Raw genomic sequence first — 14,481 nt, forward strand, 5'->3', positions numbered from 1 at the left:
TCCAGCTCCTGAGCTCGCTGCTTCCCTCTGAGCCTTTGCCATCTGTAACAATCCTGCCTAAGTGGCTGGCACAGATTCTCCATGGTGGTTCCTCTGGGGGGTTTGAGGCAGCCTGGGTTCAACTCCTGACCCATCCAGACGGTGGCTGAGTGGATGACCCATGCCCAGGTGGGGCCAGGTGACCTCCCCCGCTCCTCCCCCAGGGGCCCTGGGCAGGGCTGGTGGATGCAGGACAGACTGTGCGGTGGGCCGGGTCGGACGATCTTCCTTTAATACAAAGTCGGTTTATCTACATACACAGAGGTGGGAAAGCCACCTAGCTGCTTCCGTTTGAACAAACAGTGTTGAAAGCAACGGCAGACCGCTCTCGTACAAAGAGGAGAAACTCACTTGCTCAGGGTGGGGGGGCCGGTCCTTCAGTTTGTCCCCAACCTGCCCCATAGTCCCAGGGGACAGGGTCCCTGATGGCGGGGCAGGCGAACGCTCGGGCTGCGGCTCGCCTGACCCCGCGGGTCTGACCCGCCCCAGGGGGCCGAGTCCCTGCTGCCCACCCCAGGGCTACTTGATATGTCTGAAAATTTAGAAAAACAAAGTAGGAGACAAAAGCCCAAAAGGAAGAAGAGAAATGAAGGGAGGGTCGCCCATCGCCCAAGGAGCGCGCCGTGGCTGCACAGAGGGGCCAGCTGGGGACGCGCGCCCACGCAGGCGCACAGGGCGGGCCGTGGAAAAATAGTGTCTGGCACAGGAGGAGGAAGCGGAGCTGCTCTTTTAAAGTCGTTGACCGGCAAGTCTTTTGTTTCTTCTTTAAAAAAAAAAAAAAAAAAAAATGAAAGAAAAAAAATACACTATTTAGAAAAAAGAAGAAAAGAAACGTCACCGATACAGTCACAGAGTCTGAGAGCGCGTCTGCCCGGCCGCAGCCTCGCCGCCCCACCCGGGCCTCGTCTGCGAGCGGAAGGGTCAGGAATGTGCGAGTATCGGCAGCGACGGCCGCGCGGGGCTCGAGGGCCGCGGAGGCGCCGCCGCCAGCGCGTTCTGCCCTCCGGGCGCCCGGCCTGGGTCCGGCGCGGGCAGCGGGTCGGCCGCGGAGTCGCCATGGCTTTAGGTTGCATAGTGGTCGAAGCTGCCCAGGTACTCCAGCGCCGCCTGGTAGCAGAACTGGTACTCGTCCTGCAGGGAGAGGCCGCGTCAGGGGCCCCGCACCGGCCGGGCTGCTCGGCTTCCCGCACGGTGACACGCGGAGTGGCCGAGACTGGAGGAAGCCCCGCCTGCGGGCCGGTCTCCCCGCCCCCCTGAACGCGCGGGATTTCACGACACGTGACCGAGGGCAGGGCCTCTGGACGCACAGGACTGGCGGTGACCCGGGGGCCCATCTCGAGGACACTACCTGGACTGAACGTGTCCAGCCTTGAGTGTCCCCTCCCGCCCAGGGAGGGGCTGCTGGAGGCCCGCCGTACCTCGGTCTGCACCATGGCGGGCCGCTGGGTGCGCAGCATCTTCACCGTCTGGAAGATGTCCACCACGCCCTCGTACCGCATGCGCTCCAGCACGATGCTGAGCGTGACGAACACGCCGGTCCTGCCCACGCCGGCACTGCGGGACCAGCACGCGTCAGGCGCCGCGGGGGGACAGCGCACGGCAGCGCGGGCCGACCCGAGCCGCGGGCTCACCTGCAGTGCACGGAGATGGGCCCGTCCTGGCCGAACTGCTCCTTGGTCTTATGCACTTGGCCGATGAAGTCGATGAAGCCCTCCCCGGACTTTGGCACACCCTGCTCCGGCCAGTCCGTGAACTGAAACTGCCGGACGGTCCGGGACTGGCCGTCCTGGGACGGAAAGGACACCTGCTGCTGGCACCAACCTGCAGCCCTGGCCTCGCACCCCATGGTGGTGCAGCTCCCATGGCACCCACGGTGCCAGCACCAGCCTCTGCCTTCACCAGGACACCCCCTGCATGTCATTGGGTCAACCACGATGGCAGGACGCCGACTCCCTCCTGACCCCTGCCCCGCGTCCCCTGCGCGGTGCCTCTGCTTCACCCGGGCCACACGGCCCCTCCAGCCTCTGGCCGGGGGCCCACCTCGCACCCTCCACGTGCCAGCCCCCTTGCCCTGCTGGGTTGGTCCTCCACCACTGATCGGCACCCATCTTTCCGGTCCCCAGGCCAAACACCTGCCCTTCTCTGGTGCCAGAGGCGACGGGCATCCCGCTGGCTGCCCACTGCCCATCCTGCGGCTCCCGCCCTCACCCGCGCTCGGTGCTCTAGCTCTGCTCTGCATCCCGCCTGCCTGGCCACCTCCCTCCACTGCCCTCCACCCCTGGCACCACTGTACCCACCACAGAGCTGCCAACTGAGGTGCCTCACAGGCATCGTCTGGACTAGTGTCCCCCACCAGTCTCCACGGGGCCACCTTCAGGTCACTTCAGTCGCCCCCATCGCCAGTCCCTCCCCCACACAAGCCACCACAGTCCCTCCCCACACCATGGTGCCAGCTCCTGCCCGTGGGTTCCCGCCCCCTTGGGAGGACTCCACAAGGCCACATCACCACCTGCCCTTCCACCCCAGACCCTCCACAGGGAAAAGGCCGCTCGCTCCTTCCCGAGATCCGCTCGGGCCACTCCCCAGTGAGTCGTGCTGGGCACTGCAGGCTCAGCACAGGATCATGGCCCCCTCCACCCGCCTGGTGGGAGGATGAAGTGGCCACTGACCACCTCTACTTGACAACCTGGTCCCTGCCCCAGGGCCTTTGCTCCAGCCCTGCCCCACCCTTGCACGGGGGTGTGCGGCCCAGCCCCTTGAGGCACTCCTCCCCGGCTCACCCGGGCATCCGTGACCTTGAACTCTCGGAGGATGTACTGAGGCATGTTATACTCGGCCATGGGATCCACCACGAAGTACTGGTAGCGGGCAGAGCGCTCGGCTGGCCAGTACTGGTGACACTTCTCCTGCGGAGGACAACGCTGTGTCAGTCCCCGCTGGAGGCCCGGCCCTGCCCGCCCGCGGTGGCCCCAGCTCACCCGGCCCATCTCCCGCAGCTTGGTGAGCATCACCACGATGGTGGAGTTGTTCTCCCACAGCATGCGCCAGAAGTCCTCTGTGGTCTCCGCCAGTGGCCCCTGCGTCGCGATGTAGGCCTTCTGCTGCCTGCAGGACCAGGGCTGTGAGCGGCCCCTCCCTCCAAGTCCCCTCGTGACCAGAATGTCCCCAGATGTTGCCAAATGTGCCCTGAACAACCAACTCGGTCCCTCTGGAAACCACTGTTGAAGGACAGAAAGAACCCCACTCTGGACAGTAGCCATCAGTTAAAGGTCCAGCCCGGGACCAGCCATGTCAGCTGTCTCCCCCGAGGCTGGAGACTCCTGGGTGGGCGGGCGGTACCTGTAGCCGTCGATGAAGCTAGCATTGATGTAGTCGGACCCCTCCACACCCCGGATGGGCTGCAGGCAGACGCGGGTGCTCTCGTAGGGCATGATGTTCACCAGGCGGTTCTTGAACTTGTTACAAGGCAGGTTGGCACTGATGAAGCGGGACGTGTGGGCTTTGGAGTTGGCCAGCCTCTGTGGGGACAAGGCAGCAGGGGACAGCTGTCAGGGCGCGCCGCTCTGATGCTGGCCCGGCACCGCCCTCCTCACCTTGAACTCGCCCTCCTCACCTTGAACTCGAGTTCCATGCCGGTGACGTGCTCCCCGGGCTCCAGCTGGGCCAGCTTCTGGATGTAGGAGTAGAGGCTGCGCGCGGGCACCTCGGTGTTGCCGCAGCCCACGGCCTCCAGCAGCGCCTCGTGGATGAAGCTGTACTGGTCCTCGGTCTGCACCATGTAGTTGCGCTGGGAGCGCATGAGCGTCACGTGTCCGTACACGTCCACCGTCTTCTCGGGCTTGATGCGCTCCAGCATGGCGTCGATGACAATGAAGCAGCCCGTGCGGCCCACGCCGGCGCTGGGGGCGAACGCGCGTCAGGCTGGCTGCAGGCGGGGCGGGGCCTCGCAGGCGGGGCGGGGCCTCGCGGGCAGGCAGGCGGGGCCTCACGGGCGGGCGGCGGGGCGCTGCGCTCACCTGCAGTGCACCACCACGGGGCCCGCGTCGGGCGGGTTGCAGGTCTTGACCCTCCGCAGGAAGGCCAGGAAGGGCGTCGGGTACTCGGGCACGCCGTGGTCGGGCCACGCTGTGAACTGGAACTGGCGGACCTCGCGTTTCTCACTGGAGCCGTTCTGGGGAACACAGGGGCGTGGCCTGTGACTGTTCCTCCTCAGGTGAACCCACGTTCACCTCCAGACCGCCGGGTCCCAGAGCGCCCCATTCGGTGTCCTCACCTCCTGAGCGCCCGGCTCTGGGCCTCCCACTTCCCCTGCCTCCACCCATGTCCAGTGGCCACCCGTGTCCAGACCTATCACGGCCCCCAGACCACTCAGCTGCCTGCATCAGGGGGCTCCTTCCATCCCCGGAGGGCACCTGTGGGCACTAAGTCAGGCCCTCCCTCTGCCCACAGCCCTCTGGGGCCCTCCTACCCTCCTCCTCTACCCCTCATGCCCTCTGCTCCACCCACGTGGGCTGCTTGCTCTCCCTCAAACACACCAGGCCCATCCTGCCTCAGGGCCTCTGCACAGCAGAGACTCTGGAGGTCTCCTGGCTCCCTCATCCAGGTTTCTGGACACACATCCTATCTCCTCTCACATACTCGCTCTCTGTAGCTTGTCCCCGAGATGCTGTGTCCCTGCTGTGTTCTGGTGCCCCGGCTGGGATCTGGCACACAGTCCATGCTTCACATGTGTGAATGAACTGAGAATTCTTATGTCTCTCCCGTCCATCTGCTCAGATTTCTGGCACTTGGGCCAGATAGGGACTTGATGTTAAAGGGCCTGGTCAGGTGTCTGGGGCACACAGTGGTGCCAGCAGCACATCTTTATCATGATAATACCCTGGATGGCAGAACTGCCTCAGTTCAGAACCATCGATGCAGAACAGGTGGTGTGGACAGCAGCCATCAGTTAAATATGCACCTAAAGTCTCTCCATCCAGCCCTCAGTGCACGCACTGGCAGCCCCTCAAAGGCAGGACAGACTCTGCTAGGCCCCGTCACAGGCCCCACTGGGTGGGGTCAGAGGTTAAGTAGGCAAGGAGGCCTGGGCTAAGGCTGAGGGAAGGCCCAGTTCCGAGCCAGCTTGGGCTCTAAGCTGGCAGTTCCCGTGGGGCCGGATGGGGCAGGCCCTCTGCCCCGGGAGCGTGTGCTCTGTCCTGGGGCAGCTCTGAGCGGGGCCGGGCCTGGGTCCTCCCCGCAGCCGGGCTCTACCTTGTGCAGGGAGAACGTCCGCACACAGAACGTGGCCAGCTCGATGGTGTCCAGCAGTGTGACCTGGATGAAGCCGTAGGTCTCCGTGCCTCGGCTGGGCCAGTACTGATCGCATTTGATCTGCCCGGGTGAGAGCGGGGGTGAGCGCGGGCTGCCGCTGGCGGGGCTCGCGGGCCGCGGGGTCCGGGCCTCACCCGCGACTTTTCTTCCAGCCGCGTCATCATGACGACGGTGGCCGACCGCTGCTCCCACACCATGCGCCAGAAGTCCCCGAAGGTCTCCGGCAGGGGCCCCTGCGTGGCGATGTAGGCGTTCTGCCGCCGGTAGCCGTCCACGTAGTTGGCGTTGATGTAGTCGCTGCCCGCGAGGCCTGCAGCAAAAGCAGGGCCGCCCGCGCCTCAGGGCTCGCTCTGGCCCCGGTCCCCCAGGCCCCCGGGCAGCACAGACCTCCCGGCGCTCTGGCCCGAGGCGTCGTGACTCGGGGCAACACCGCGCGGCCGGGCACGCACACGGCACTGCGGGGTTATCGTAGCCTCCCGGGGTCAGATCATCCCCGGAGAGGGAGCCCTTCTACAGGGTGCTGTGCCCCACTTCTGAGCCCCCCCACGTGATGCTACAGCACTCCCATCACCCAAACTGTGACGACCCAAAATGCCCCCAGATATTGCCAAATGCTCTTAGGCAGCAAAACTGCCCTGATTGAGAAGCACCTATGTAGAGGAGCAGATGAAGCCACGTTATGAACAGCAGCCATCAGTTAAATATATATCAACGACGCCCAGCGACCTCCAACTGGAGCCAGATCAGGTAGGTACACAAGCAGAGCCAGGCTCAGCTGCGAGGTAGCGTGGCGTCTGGGCTTGGTGACCAGAACAAAGCTCCCAGGCTACCTTCGATGGGCTGGAGGATGACCCGGGAGTGGTCGTAGGCGATGACGTTGGCGTAGCGGTTCTTGGGCTTGTTCACTTCCAGGTTGGAGTGTTCCCACGTGAACTGCTGTCCGGGGTCGATGGACTGTGGAGGAAGGGCAGGGGTTGGGCCTCCAGGTGGGCGCGCTGAGCCCTGCAGGGGGACAGTGGCCCAGCTCACCTCGTACTCCTGGGACAGCTTCAGGCTGTCGTTGGCCTTGAGGCGCTCCGTGTGCTCCGCCATGTCCGCGATGGGGATGGGCGGGTGGCTGAGCATGCCTGCGGGGAGAGCGGGCGCGTCACGGGCAGCCGGTGGCCGGACAGCGTGAGTCTGCACGGACAAGCTGCGGTTAGAAGGGGTGGCGGGCGGTGCGGGGGGCTCCCGACGGCCGCTCCAGTGCTGGCGGGTCCTGGGCTCCCACCCGGCGGGCGCAGGGGCTGGGGAGGGTCCCCGCAGCACTGCCCGTCTCAGTGACTGGTGGCAAGGAGCACGCAGGCGGCCCAGAGATGAGGAGGCGAAGGCAGCTGGGACCTCGGGAGCCGCCCGGGCGGCTCGGAGCCCTGGAGTCCAAGCAGACGGGCGGCTCCGCCTGTCCGCCCCAGCCTGGGCAGGCAGGGGCACCGCGGTCCCGACCCTCCCGGCGGCCTCTGGGTCTGCAGACCCCTGCCCGCTCCCAAGCCCTGTGAACCAGGGCCTGCACACCCAGAGCCGCCGCTTCCCAGGAGCCACGTCCAAGGGGCTGCGGGAGCCGGTCTCACCCCGCGGAGCAGACCCCTGCCCTCCCCGAGGTGCCAGCATGGGACAGGCGGGCAGAGGCTGGCTGGGGTGGGCGTGTGGACAGACAGGAGACGGGATGGAAAGACCCAGGATGGAAACGAACAGGCGAGAAAGCGCGACAGACACAGGAACTAACTTTGAGAGTGAAGCCCCGGCTCCCTGAGGGGGCTGCGGAGGCCCGAGTCTGCAGAGACGGCAAGCAGCGGGTGAAGCAGAGCACGCAGGGCCCGCCCAGCCGCAAGCCGGGTTCCTCTGGCTGGCCAGTGGCCACTGCTGCTCTTTAGCCATGAGTCCAGGAAGACCCCAAAGATTCAGGCTCCTCCGTCTACGTGTCCCCCACCCCAGACCATCCTGGCCTCGGGTCCCCTGTTGAGGCCAGCAGAGGGGATATGGGGGAGAGTGATGCAGGGTGGCAAGGGAGAAGCTAGGAGGCAGATAAGGAAATATGGGCCCATGCCATGAGCTTTAAGGAGGACAGCAGCCATCAGTTAAACACACATTTAAAATCCCCACGTGGATGGAAACAACTGATGTAAGACAGTCCAGAGCCAGAAAAGCATGGCAGCACATTAGTGGTGACATGTGAGACTCTACGTGATCCCTTCAAAGGAATGCAGCCATTGGTTAAACACACGTACTTAAAAGCTAGGTGAAAACTGAAGTGACATGAGCCAGTCCAGAGACGAGAAAGAGAAGAACACACACTAGGGATGACATGAGACCCTGCGTGTTCCCTCCAGGAGCTCTGCAGCCATCAGTTAAATACAAATGGTCAAAATCTTCAACTGAAGTGACATGAGCCAGTCAGAGACAAGAAAGGGAAAAGAGTACAGTAAAGCTGATAAATGAGATCCTGTGACCCATTCAGGAGACCTGCGGCCATCAGTATGTAGTCAGTCAGAATTACTTGGAGGAAAATAGAAGTGACATGAGCCAGTCCAGACACAGAAAAAACAACACGTTAGGAGTAGCATGTGAGGTCATGCATGATTCCTTCAGGCCTGCAGTCATCAGTTAAATACAAATGTTTGAAATTCCCATTTAGTTGGAAACAGAGTTGACATGAACCAGTTGAGGGACAGATGTAACTATGCTGTGAACCTATAAGGAGAATAGCAGTCGAATGTTCGGTTAAAAATTCTTTTTTAGTTAGAAGCAGCTGGCATGAGCCCATTAAGGGGGGAGAGATGGGGAAGTTTGTCAATCACAAGACTGGCTTCAGTTCTCCGTCCAGGGGTGAATCCCAGTGCCCTACAGCGAGCGCCCCTGAGGAGGCCTGGAGAGGAGGAGCCGCTGCAGGCAGAGGGCGCGGGCTGGGCCGGGGGAGGGGCTGTTTCTGTGTCTTGCTGGGGATGTCCCTAGGGCAGCGTGGACAATGGCCTAGGGGTGCTGGAGCTGGAGGTGTAAACAGAGGCACCCCTCCTCCTGCCAAAGCAGTGCTGCTTCTACTTTGAGATATTCTTTAGATTCCTGAGAAGACAGCGACCATCAGTTAAATAATCTATCTCTTTAAAAAGCCTCGCTTGGTGGTATGCAGAACCAACCCGTGAACTCTAAGCCCAGGCCCACAGAGGATGGGTGCTATTTGGAAATTAGGGGTTTAGCTGTACCCCTATGCTTGAGAGGGGTGCTGGGGGTCCCCCAAGGTGGCCGCTTCCTCTCCCCCAGCTCCTTCCCTATTGGTGGGGTCCTTTGCCAGGGGCCAGCACCTACCTGGGGTCTGGAAGTTGATGCGCCGCATTTCCACGGGGTCCTTGGGGTGGTGGGGGGCGAGGTCTGCGTTGTTCAGCAGGCACTTGGTGCGGGGCTCCGAGTCCTTGCGCTTGCTGCACGGGGGCAAGCGGACAGTCGCGTGAGGGCCGTGTGTGTGCAGACGCAACGCGCAGGCGAGATGCAGGCAGGAAGCAGCGGTACGCGCGCTTGGCCGCATGTCACGTGTGACTGAGAGCCAGGTGACCCTCCCGTGGGCAGGGCCGGTCCTCACCTGTCAGGCTTGCTGCTCCCGAAGCCAGACGCGGGCGGGAGGGAAGGAGAGAGGTGAGGGCCGGGCCACCAAGGGCTGCGACCGGCGGCCCTCGGCCCCCCTCGGCTGTGGTCTCCTCCCCTGGACCCCCGCTCCACCCAGACCTGTCTCGACACGCCCTCGGTAAGGAGGCCGCCCCGCCCGTGGGGCCGCGGTGACCCCGCACCCGGGTCCTGCTGGGTGGAGCTCAGGCAGGAGCCACACCACTGGTCTGTTGAGTCTCAGCCCTGCCCCCTCCCCAGGCTGTGTGACCTTGACTAAGCGGCTCCACCTCTCTGAGCATCAGTTTCCCCATGCGAACCACAGGGGCCGCTGGTGACGATCCTGAGCTGACCCTCCCTCCAGGAGGCCCGCCCTGCTGGGGGCGCCCGGGCCTCACTTCTTGTAGAGCAGAATGGCGATGACGATGCAGATGATGAAGACCACGGCCAGCACGGGCCCGATCACCCAGATGAGCCCCTCCTCGCCGTCCACGATGGGCTGCGGGTCCGGGTTGTCCAGCTGGAAGGGGTCTGAGAAGGGGCTGGCCGCGAAGGTCTGCGGGACGGGAGGTGGAGCCTCAGCGCCCAGCACCCGCCCCTGTGGCCTCCTGCCCCTCCGGCACCGCCAGACGTGGGCTCGTGCCTCCTCCTGCTGAACTCCTACCCATTCCTCAAAACCCCGGTTCCGAGGCCTGCGCCTCCGAGTCTCCCCCGGTGCCCGGCACGCACCGGCTCGCTCTTCTGCAGGACCGCCAGCACGAACAGCACGTATCGGTGGCCGGGCTCCAGGCCGCGGTTGTCGAAGCCGCCATACTGCTTCTGGTCCCCGGGGTGGAAGACGGAGGGCAGCACTGAGAAGCGGGCGGCGATGTAGGGCCGGGGCGCCTCCAGCTGGCGCGAGTGCCGCAGGCTGCGCCGCTGCAGCCGGGCCACGTCCTGGATGAGCTGTGGGCGCAGAGGTGCGTCAGGGCGGGGACGCAGCCCGCGGGGCGGGGCACGTCGGGCCGGAGGGACGCCGCCCTCACCTCCTCCAGGTCCATCTCCTCGGGGCTGCCCAGCGGGGTCAGGAACTGGCCCCCGCGAGACTTGCGCAAGGGCACCATGACGATGAAGTAGTTCCTGTGGGGCAGGAGGGGCCGTCGGCCGCAGGGCCAGCCCTGGCTGCCCAGCCCCACTCGGCCGCCCACCCTCCGGACGCAAGGCTGACCGTGTGAGCTCCCGTCCTCCCTCCCTCTCCTCCGGGGCCTCCCGGCTTCCCACCAGTCTAGAAGCCTGAGCCCCGACCTTCTTGGGGCCTTAACATTGCCCGGTAAAGGGTCAGGCGTGGGGGTGTCCGGCGCTGGAGCAGACACGGCACTCCCGACCATGCCCGCGAGAAGCACTGAATTTTTAGCACAATCTGTGGGGTGGGGCTGGTGGGGTCCTGGTGGGGTCCCTGTTTACAGAGAGGCACAGAGAGGCGGGGGTCTCGTCCGGGTCACACAGCGGCGGGAGGGGCTGGCGGGATGGGGGCGCGTACTGCACGGGCACGGGGCTCTGGCCGTCGGGCAGGTAGACCACGATGAAGCCGTCAGAGGCAGGCTTGGGGGCCACGCTGGGCTTGCTGCTGAGGAGGTTGAAGGCCGTCCAGGCGGTGACCGTCTGCTGGAGGCCGCCCAGGCTGCTGCCGCGGTTGGTCAGCACAAAGTTGTAGAAGGTGTGGGGCTTGAGGTGCGTGATGAGCTTCTTCGTGGTTCTGCCGTCCACGTCCAGTGTGAGCCCGTTGTACTGGATCTGCGGGCGGGACTGGCTCAGAGCCCCCACTGCAGCCTCCTGCCTGCAGGACCCTGACCCCAACACAGGTCCCGGCCCAGACTGGCCTAAGCACCAAGCAAGCCCCGACTGCTGGCTGAGTCTAACACCGAGTGCCAATCATGAGACCTCATTCCTGCTGATCTGCAGCCCCAGCCTGGGTCCCGGCCCCAGGCTGAAGCTCCACCCCAGGTGAGCCCCAACCCTGACAGGGTCCTGATCCCAGACTGAGCACCAATCCAGACTGAGCACCAATCCTGGGCAGAGCCCAACTCCGAGTCCAATTCTGACTGAGCCTGGATCTCAGGTAGAGCCTAATTCCAAGTCTCAGTTCTGACTGAGCCTGGATCCCAGGCTGAGCCCCATCTCTTGAGTTCTGATCCCAGAATGCACTGCTCTGAGACAGAGCCCAAGTCTGAATCCCGGCTCTGACCCAGCCTCCATCCCGGCTGAGCCCCGGCCGCAGACTGCCGGCTGCGCACCTTGTAGGGCGTGGGCGAGTTGTAGTTGTCCGGGAACTCCCAGCTCAGCAGCACCGAGGTCTTCATGATCATCTTCACCTTGAAGTTCTTGGGCGAGACTGTGCCGCAGCAGCAGGGAGAGAGCAGAGGAGAGGCAGGTGAGAGACTGCGGAGGGCGGCGGGGCGGCCCAGGCGCTCCCTGTCGTGGCTGTGCCTGTGCCCATGGCCTTCCTGCCTGGCCCTGGCCCGGCCCTGCCTGCCCTGTCCCAGGTCCCTGCTGCGGAGACGGCGGCGGCTGCGGAGAGAGGGTGGGGGCGGCGGTGCCAGAGGCGGTCCCACCTGTGCCAACACCAGCCTGGGGTCCGGCCTCGCTCGAGCGTCCAGGAGGAAGCAGAAAAGCGGCCACTTACCTGGGGAAGAGGGGGTGGGGGCGGGCGCGAGGCCCAGTCCGGCTCGCCGAGCGCCTACCTTGGTCCCGCAGGAACGTGCGGTAGCGGACAGGGGGGCTGTAGGGGCCGGGGCCCCTGCGCGTGTGCGCGCGCACTTGCAGGTCGTAGGCCGTGTCGGGCTTGAGGCCCTGCAGCGTGAGGACGTTCTCCGCCCCCGGCTCGGCCGCCGCCGGCAGCTCAGTCTCGCGGGCGGGGCCCAAGGTGCCGGCCTCCCGCACGGCCACCGTGTACTTGACGATGGCCCCGTTGCGCTCGGCGGGCACGGGCGGCAGCCAGCGCAGCAGCACGGTGCCGGCAGAGGCGTTGCCGGCCGCCTCCAGGATCTGCGGGTGGCCGCGGGGCGCGTCCTCGGGGATGCTCAGGACCTCGGCCGCCTCCTCGCCCAGGCCGCCGCGGCTCCGGGCCGCCAGTCGGAACACGTAGGTGGCCCCCTTGTGCACGCCGGCCGCCGTGTAGCGGTCCTCGGAGGGCGCGAACTCCAGTGTGGCCAGGGGCGGGGCGTCCTGGCGGCCGAACTGCAGGCGGTAGCCCAGCACCTGGTCCTCCGCGGCGCCGGCGGGGGGCGCCCAGCGCGCCAGCAGGCTGCCCTCGGGGTCTGCTGCACCGACAGGGTGGGGCGGCCCAGCACTGCGGGGACAGGGCAGGCGTCAGGGCCCCGAGCGCGGGCAGGGTCTCTGCTAGAGGTCCTCACGCGCCGCCGGCTGGCCTCAAGCAACCCTGCCCCAGTCTCCCGAGCAGCGGGACCCAGGCATGCGCCAGGGTGGCCGTCTTAAGTGTGTCTCGGGAGGCCTCCCTGGGCAGCACTGGCTGGCGGAGCTGAGTGGGGGCTGCGGGGAGATGGAGGAACCGTGTCCCAGGCAGAGAAGGGCAGGTGCCAAGGCCCCGGGGCAGGACCGTGAGGGAGGGGCAGTACAGGCAGAGGGACGGGTGGAGGGCTGAGAACACACCAGCAGGTCCTGGGGAGTAACTCGGGCACCTCTGCTGGGGGCACCGGAGGGGCCCTACCCCCGGTCCCAGCCTGTGTAGGCACCGGCAACCCAGAGGTGCCAGGCTTGGGGTAGAGGGGAGGGAGGGGGCTCCACCACCACCCCAGCGGGCAGCGCGTTGCCCTCAGCTCTGGCTGGATGTCCCAGGGGTCACGGGAGCACCCTGGAGGAGGCAGAGACAGGCCACAGGGTCAGGTGGCACGGAGGCCCTGGGGACATGCAGGGCGGCCAGGGCACAGGATCTGCTGCCACTCCACAGACCCACAGCTGTCCCCTCCCCTTGCCAATCCACAGTGGTCTTTCTCCCTGTTCAGCTTGACACAGGAGGACACCCGAGCCCCTGGGGCTGACGGGAGGGTCCTGGAGGAGCCGCTGGGAGCCGGGGCAGGAGGGGACTGGCACCCGCCTAGGCGCCCAGCCGGAGGCGTGGGGGGCAGCCGGCCTTCCGCAAGAGGTGCAGGCCCAGCAGGAAGCTCCGCAGGGGAGGCCACCCCGCCCCAGGACCCTGGCACGTCGCCTCGCACCTGCTCCCTTGGTCACCACCACCTTGGGTTTGCTGCGGGCGCCGTCGCCCTTCATGGTGTAGGCGGCTACCGTGATGGAGTAGGCGGTCTCGGGCTGCAGGTTCGTGATGACCATTTCCTGCGGGCAGGGCGGGGGTCAGCGCCACGCCTGGCAGGACAGCCTGCCCCTGCCCCTCCCGCAGCGAGGTTCAGCAGAGGAGGCAGCCCGGGCCGCAGCAGACGTGCACACAAGCACATGCAGGGACCCGGCTCCCAGGACCTGCCACACCCAGCCACCTCTGCTGGTGCTGGCCACCCTCCCCTGTGGGCACCCTTCATGGCTCCCACTTCCTGGGGGGTCAGAGCCCAAGTCCTCCCTGCTGCCCACAGGCCCTGCGCCACCTGCCTCCCTCTCCCCAGCGACAGGGCTCCTCACTGTGCCTCCAGCTCGCCAGGCTGGGTCCTGCCCCAGGGCCTTTGCATGGGCTATTCTATGCCTCTACACTCCTGGGTCTGTCAGGCCCTACCAGCTGGTGAGCACCAACAGAAATTTTTGGGAACTTTGTCTGCCAGATGTGGGACGCGATCACTAAGCACCAAGCTGGAGGGACTTACAGTCGCACAGACCACGTCAAGGGTGGGGTGGGGAGCACTGGAGCTGGAGGCCCTCTCCTGCCCGTTTGCTAAGCCCCGCCCTCCGGGCACCCTTCTGCGCGCAGCCATAGGGGACCTTCCTGGCTGGCGGGATGTGGGCACAGTGTCGGTATCGACACCTCGGCAGAGAGCACTGATGCCAACGAGCTGCCCAGAGAGCCGACATCTTGCCCCTGTCCCCACGCAGCTGGGGGGTATATGCCTCTGAGTCTCAGTCTGGTTCACACCCAGCTCCCCTGCTGGGCTGTGACCCCCCAGGGAAGGAGGGCTCAGCCCCCACAGGCTCTAGCACGCAGCTGGTGCTCAGGAAGCTGCACCTGAGGAGCCAGGCAGACGCTCCGCACACCCCCAACGCCCCGCACCTGCCAGCATGCACACAGCACGGCAGGCTCGCCTGGGATCGGGCAGCAGGCCAGCAGCTGGCAGAGGGTCTCCTGCCCGCCTCCCACGTCCTGTCCAGGGGCTTGGTGGGAGGGGCTGAACTGGGCCCCAGCTGGGACTCCCCTAGGCGGGATGGGGTGGGGCAGACTGTGGAGTGTCTGGGGTCGGTGCCAACTTAACCTCCACCTGAGGAGCTGGATGCGGAGGCGCATGCCTGTAATACTGCGACTCAGGAGGCTGAGCCAGGAGGATCACAAGTTCAAAGCCAGCCTCAACA

General features: G+C 65.5%; 1 protein-coding gene across 1 annotated transcript in view; it reads right to left on the minus strand.

Moving 5' to 3' along the window:
• Positions 1 to 249: 249 nt before the first annotated feature.
• The window catches only part of Ptprs (protein tyrosine phosphatase receptor type S), a 51,322-nt gene continuing 37,090 nt past the window's right edge, over positions 250 to 14,481 (minus strand). Inside the window, 23 exon segments of the mRNA XM_047530771.1 lie at positions 250 to 1,170; positions 1,458 to 1,593; positions 1,671 to 1,825; positions 2,820 to 2,945; positions 3,018 to 3,144; positions 3,379 to 3,557; positions 3,653 to 3,938; positions 4,056 to 4,210; positions 5,290 to 5,409; positions 5,484 to 5,659; positions 6,180 to 6,303; positions 6,379 to 6,476; positions 7,112 to 7,159; positions 8,689 to 8,801; positions 8,960 to 8,971; positions 9,378 to 9,535; positions 9,709 to 9,924; positions 10,005 to 10,098; positions 10,499 to 10,752; positions 11,253 to 11,350; positions 11,700 to 12,275; positions 12,278 to 12,307; positions 13,191 to 13,308. Of these exon segments, the coding sequence (XP_047386727.1) occupies positions 1,102 to 1,170; positions 1,458 to 1,593; positions 1,671 to 1,825; positions 2,820 to 2,945; positions 3,018 to 3,144; positions 3,379 to 3,557; positions 3,653 to 3,938; positions 4,056 to 4,210; positions 5,290 to 5,409; positions 5,484 to 5,659; positions 6,180 to 6,303; positions 6,379 to 6,476; positions 7,112 to 7,159; positions 8,689 to 8,801; positions 8,960 to 8,971; positions 9,378 to 9,535; positions 9,709 to 9,924; positions 10,005 to 10,098; positions 10,499 to 10,752; positions 11,253 to 11,350; positions 11,700 to 12,275; positions 12,278 to 12,307; positions 13,191 to 13,308 (3,468 nt within the window). The 3' untranslated portion in view covers positions 250 to 1,101.

Source organism: Sciurus carolinensis, chromosome 17 (assembly GCF_902686445.1).
Source record: "Sciurus carolinensis chromosome 17, mSciCar1.2, whole genome shotgun sequence".
Classification (NCBI taxonomy): Eukaryota; Metazoa; Chordata; class Mammalia; order Rodentia; family Sciuridae; genus Sciurus; species Sciurus carolinensis.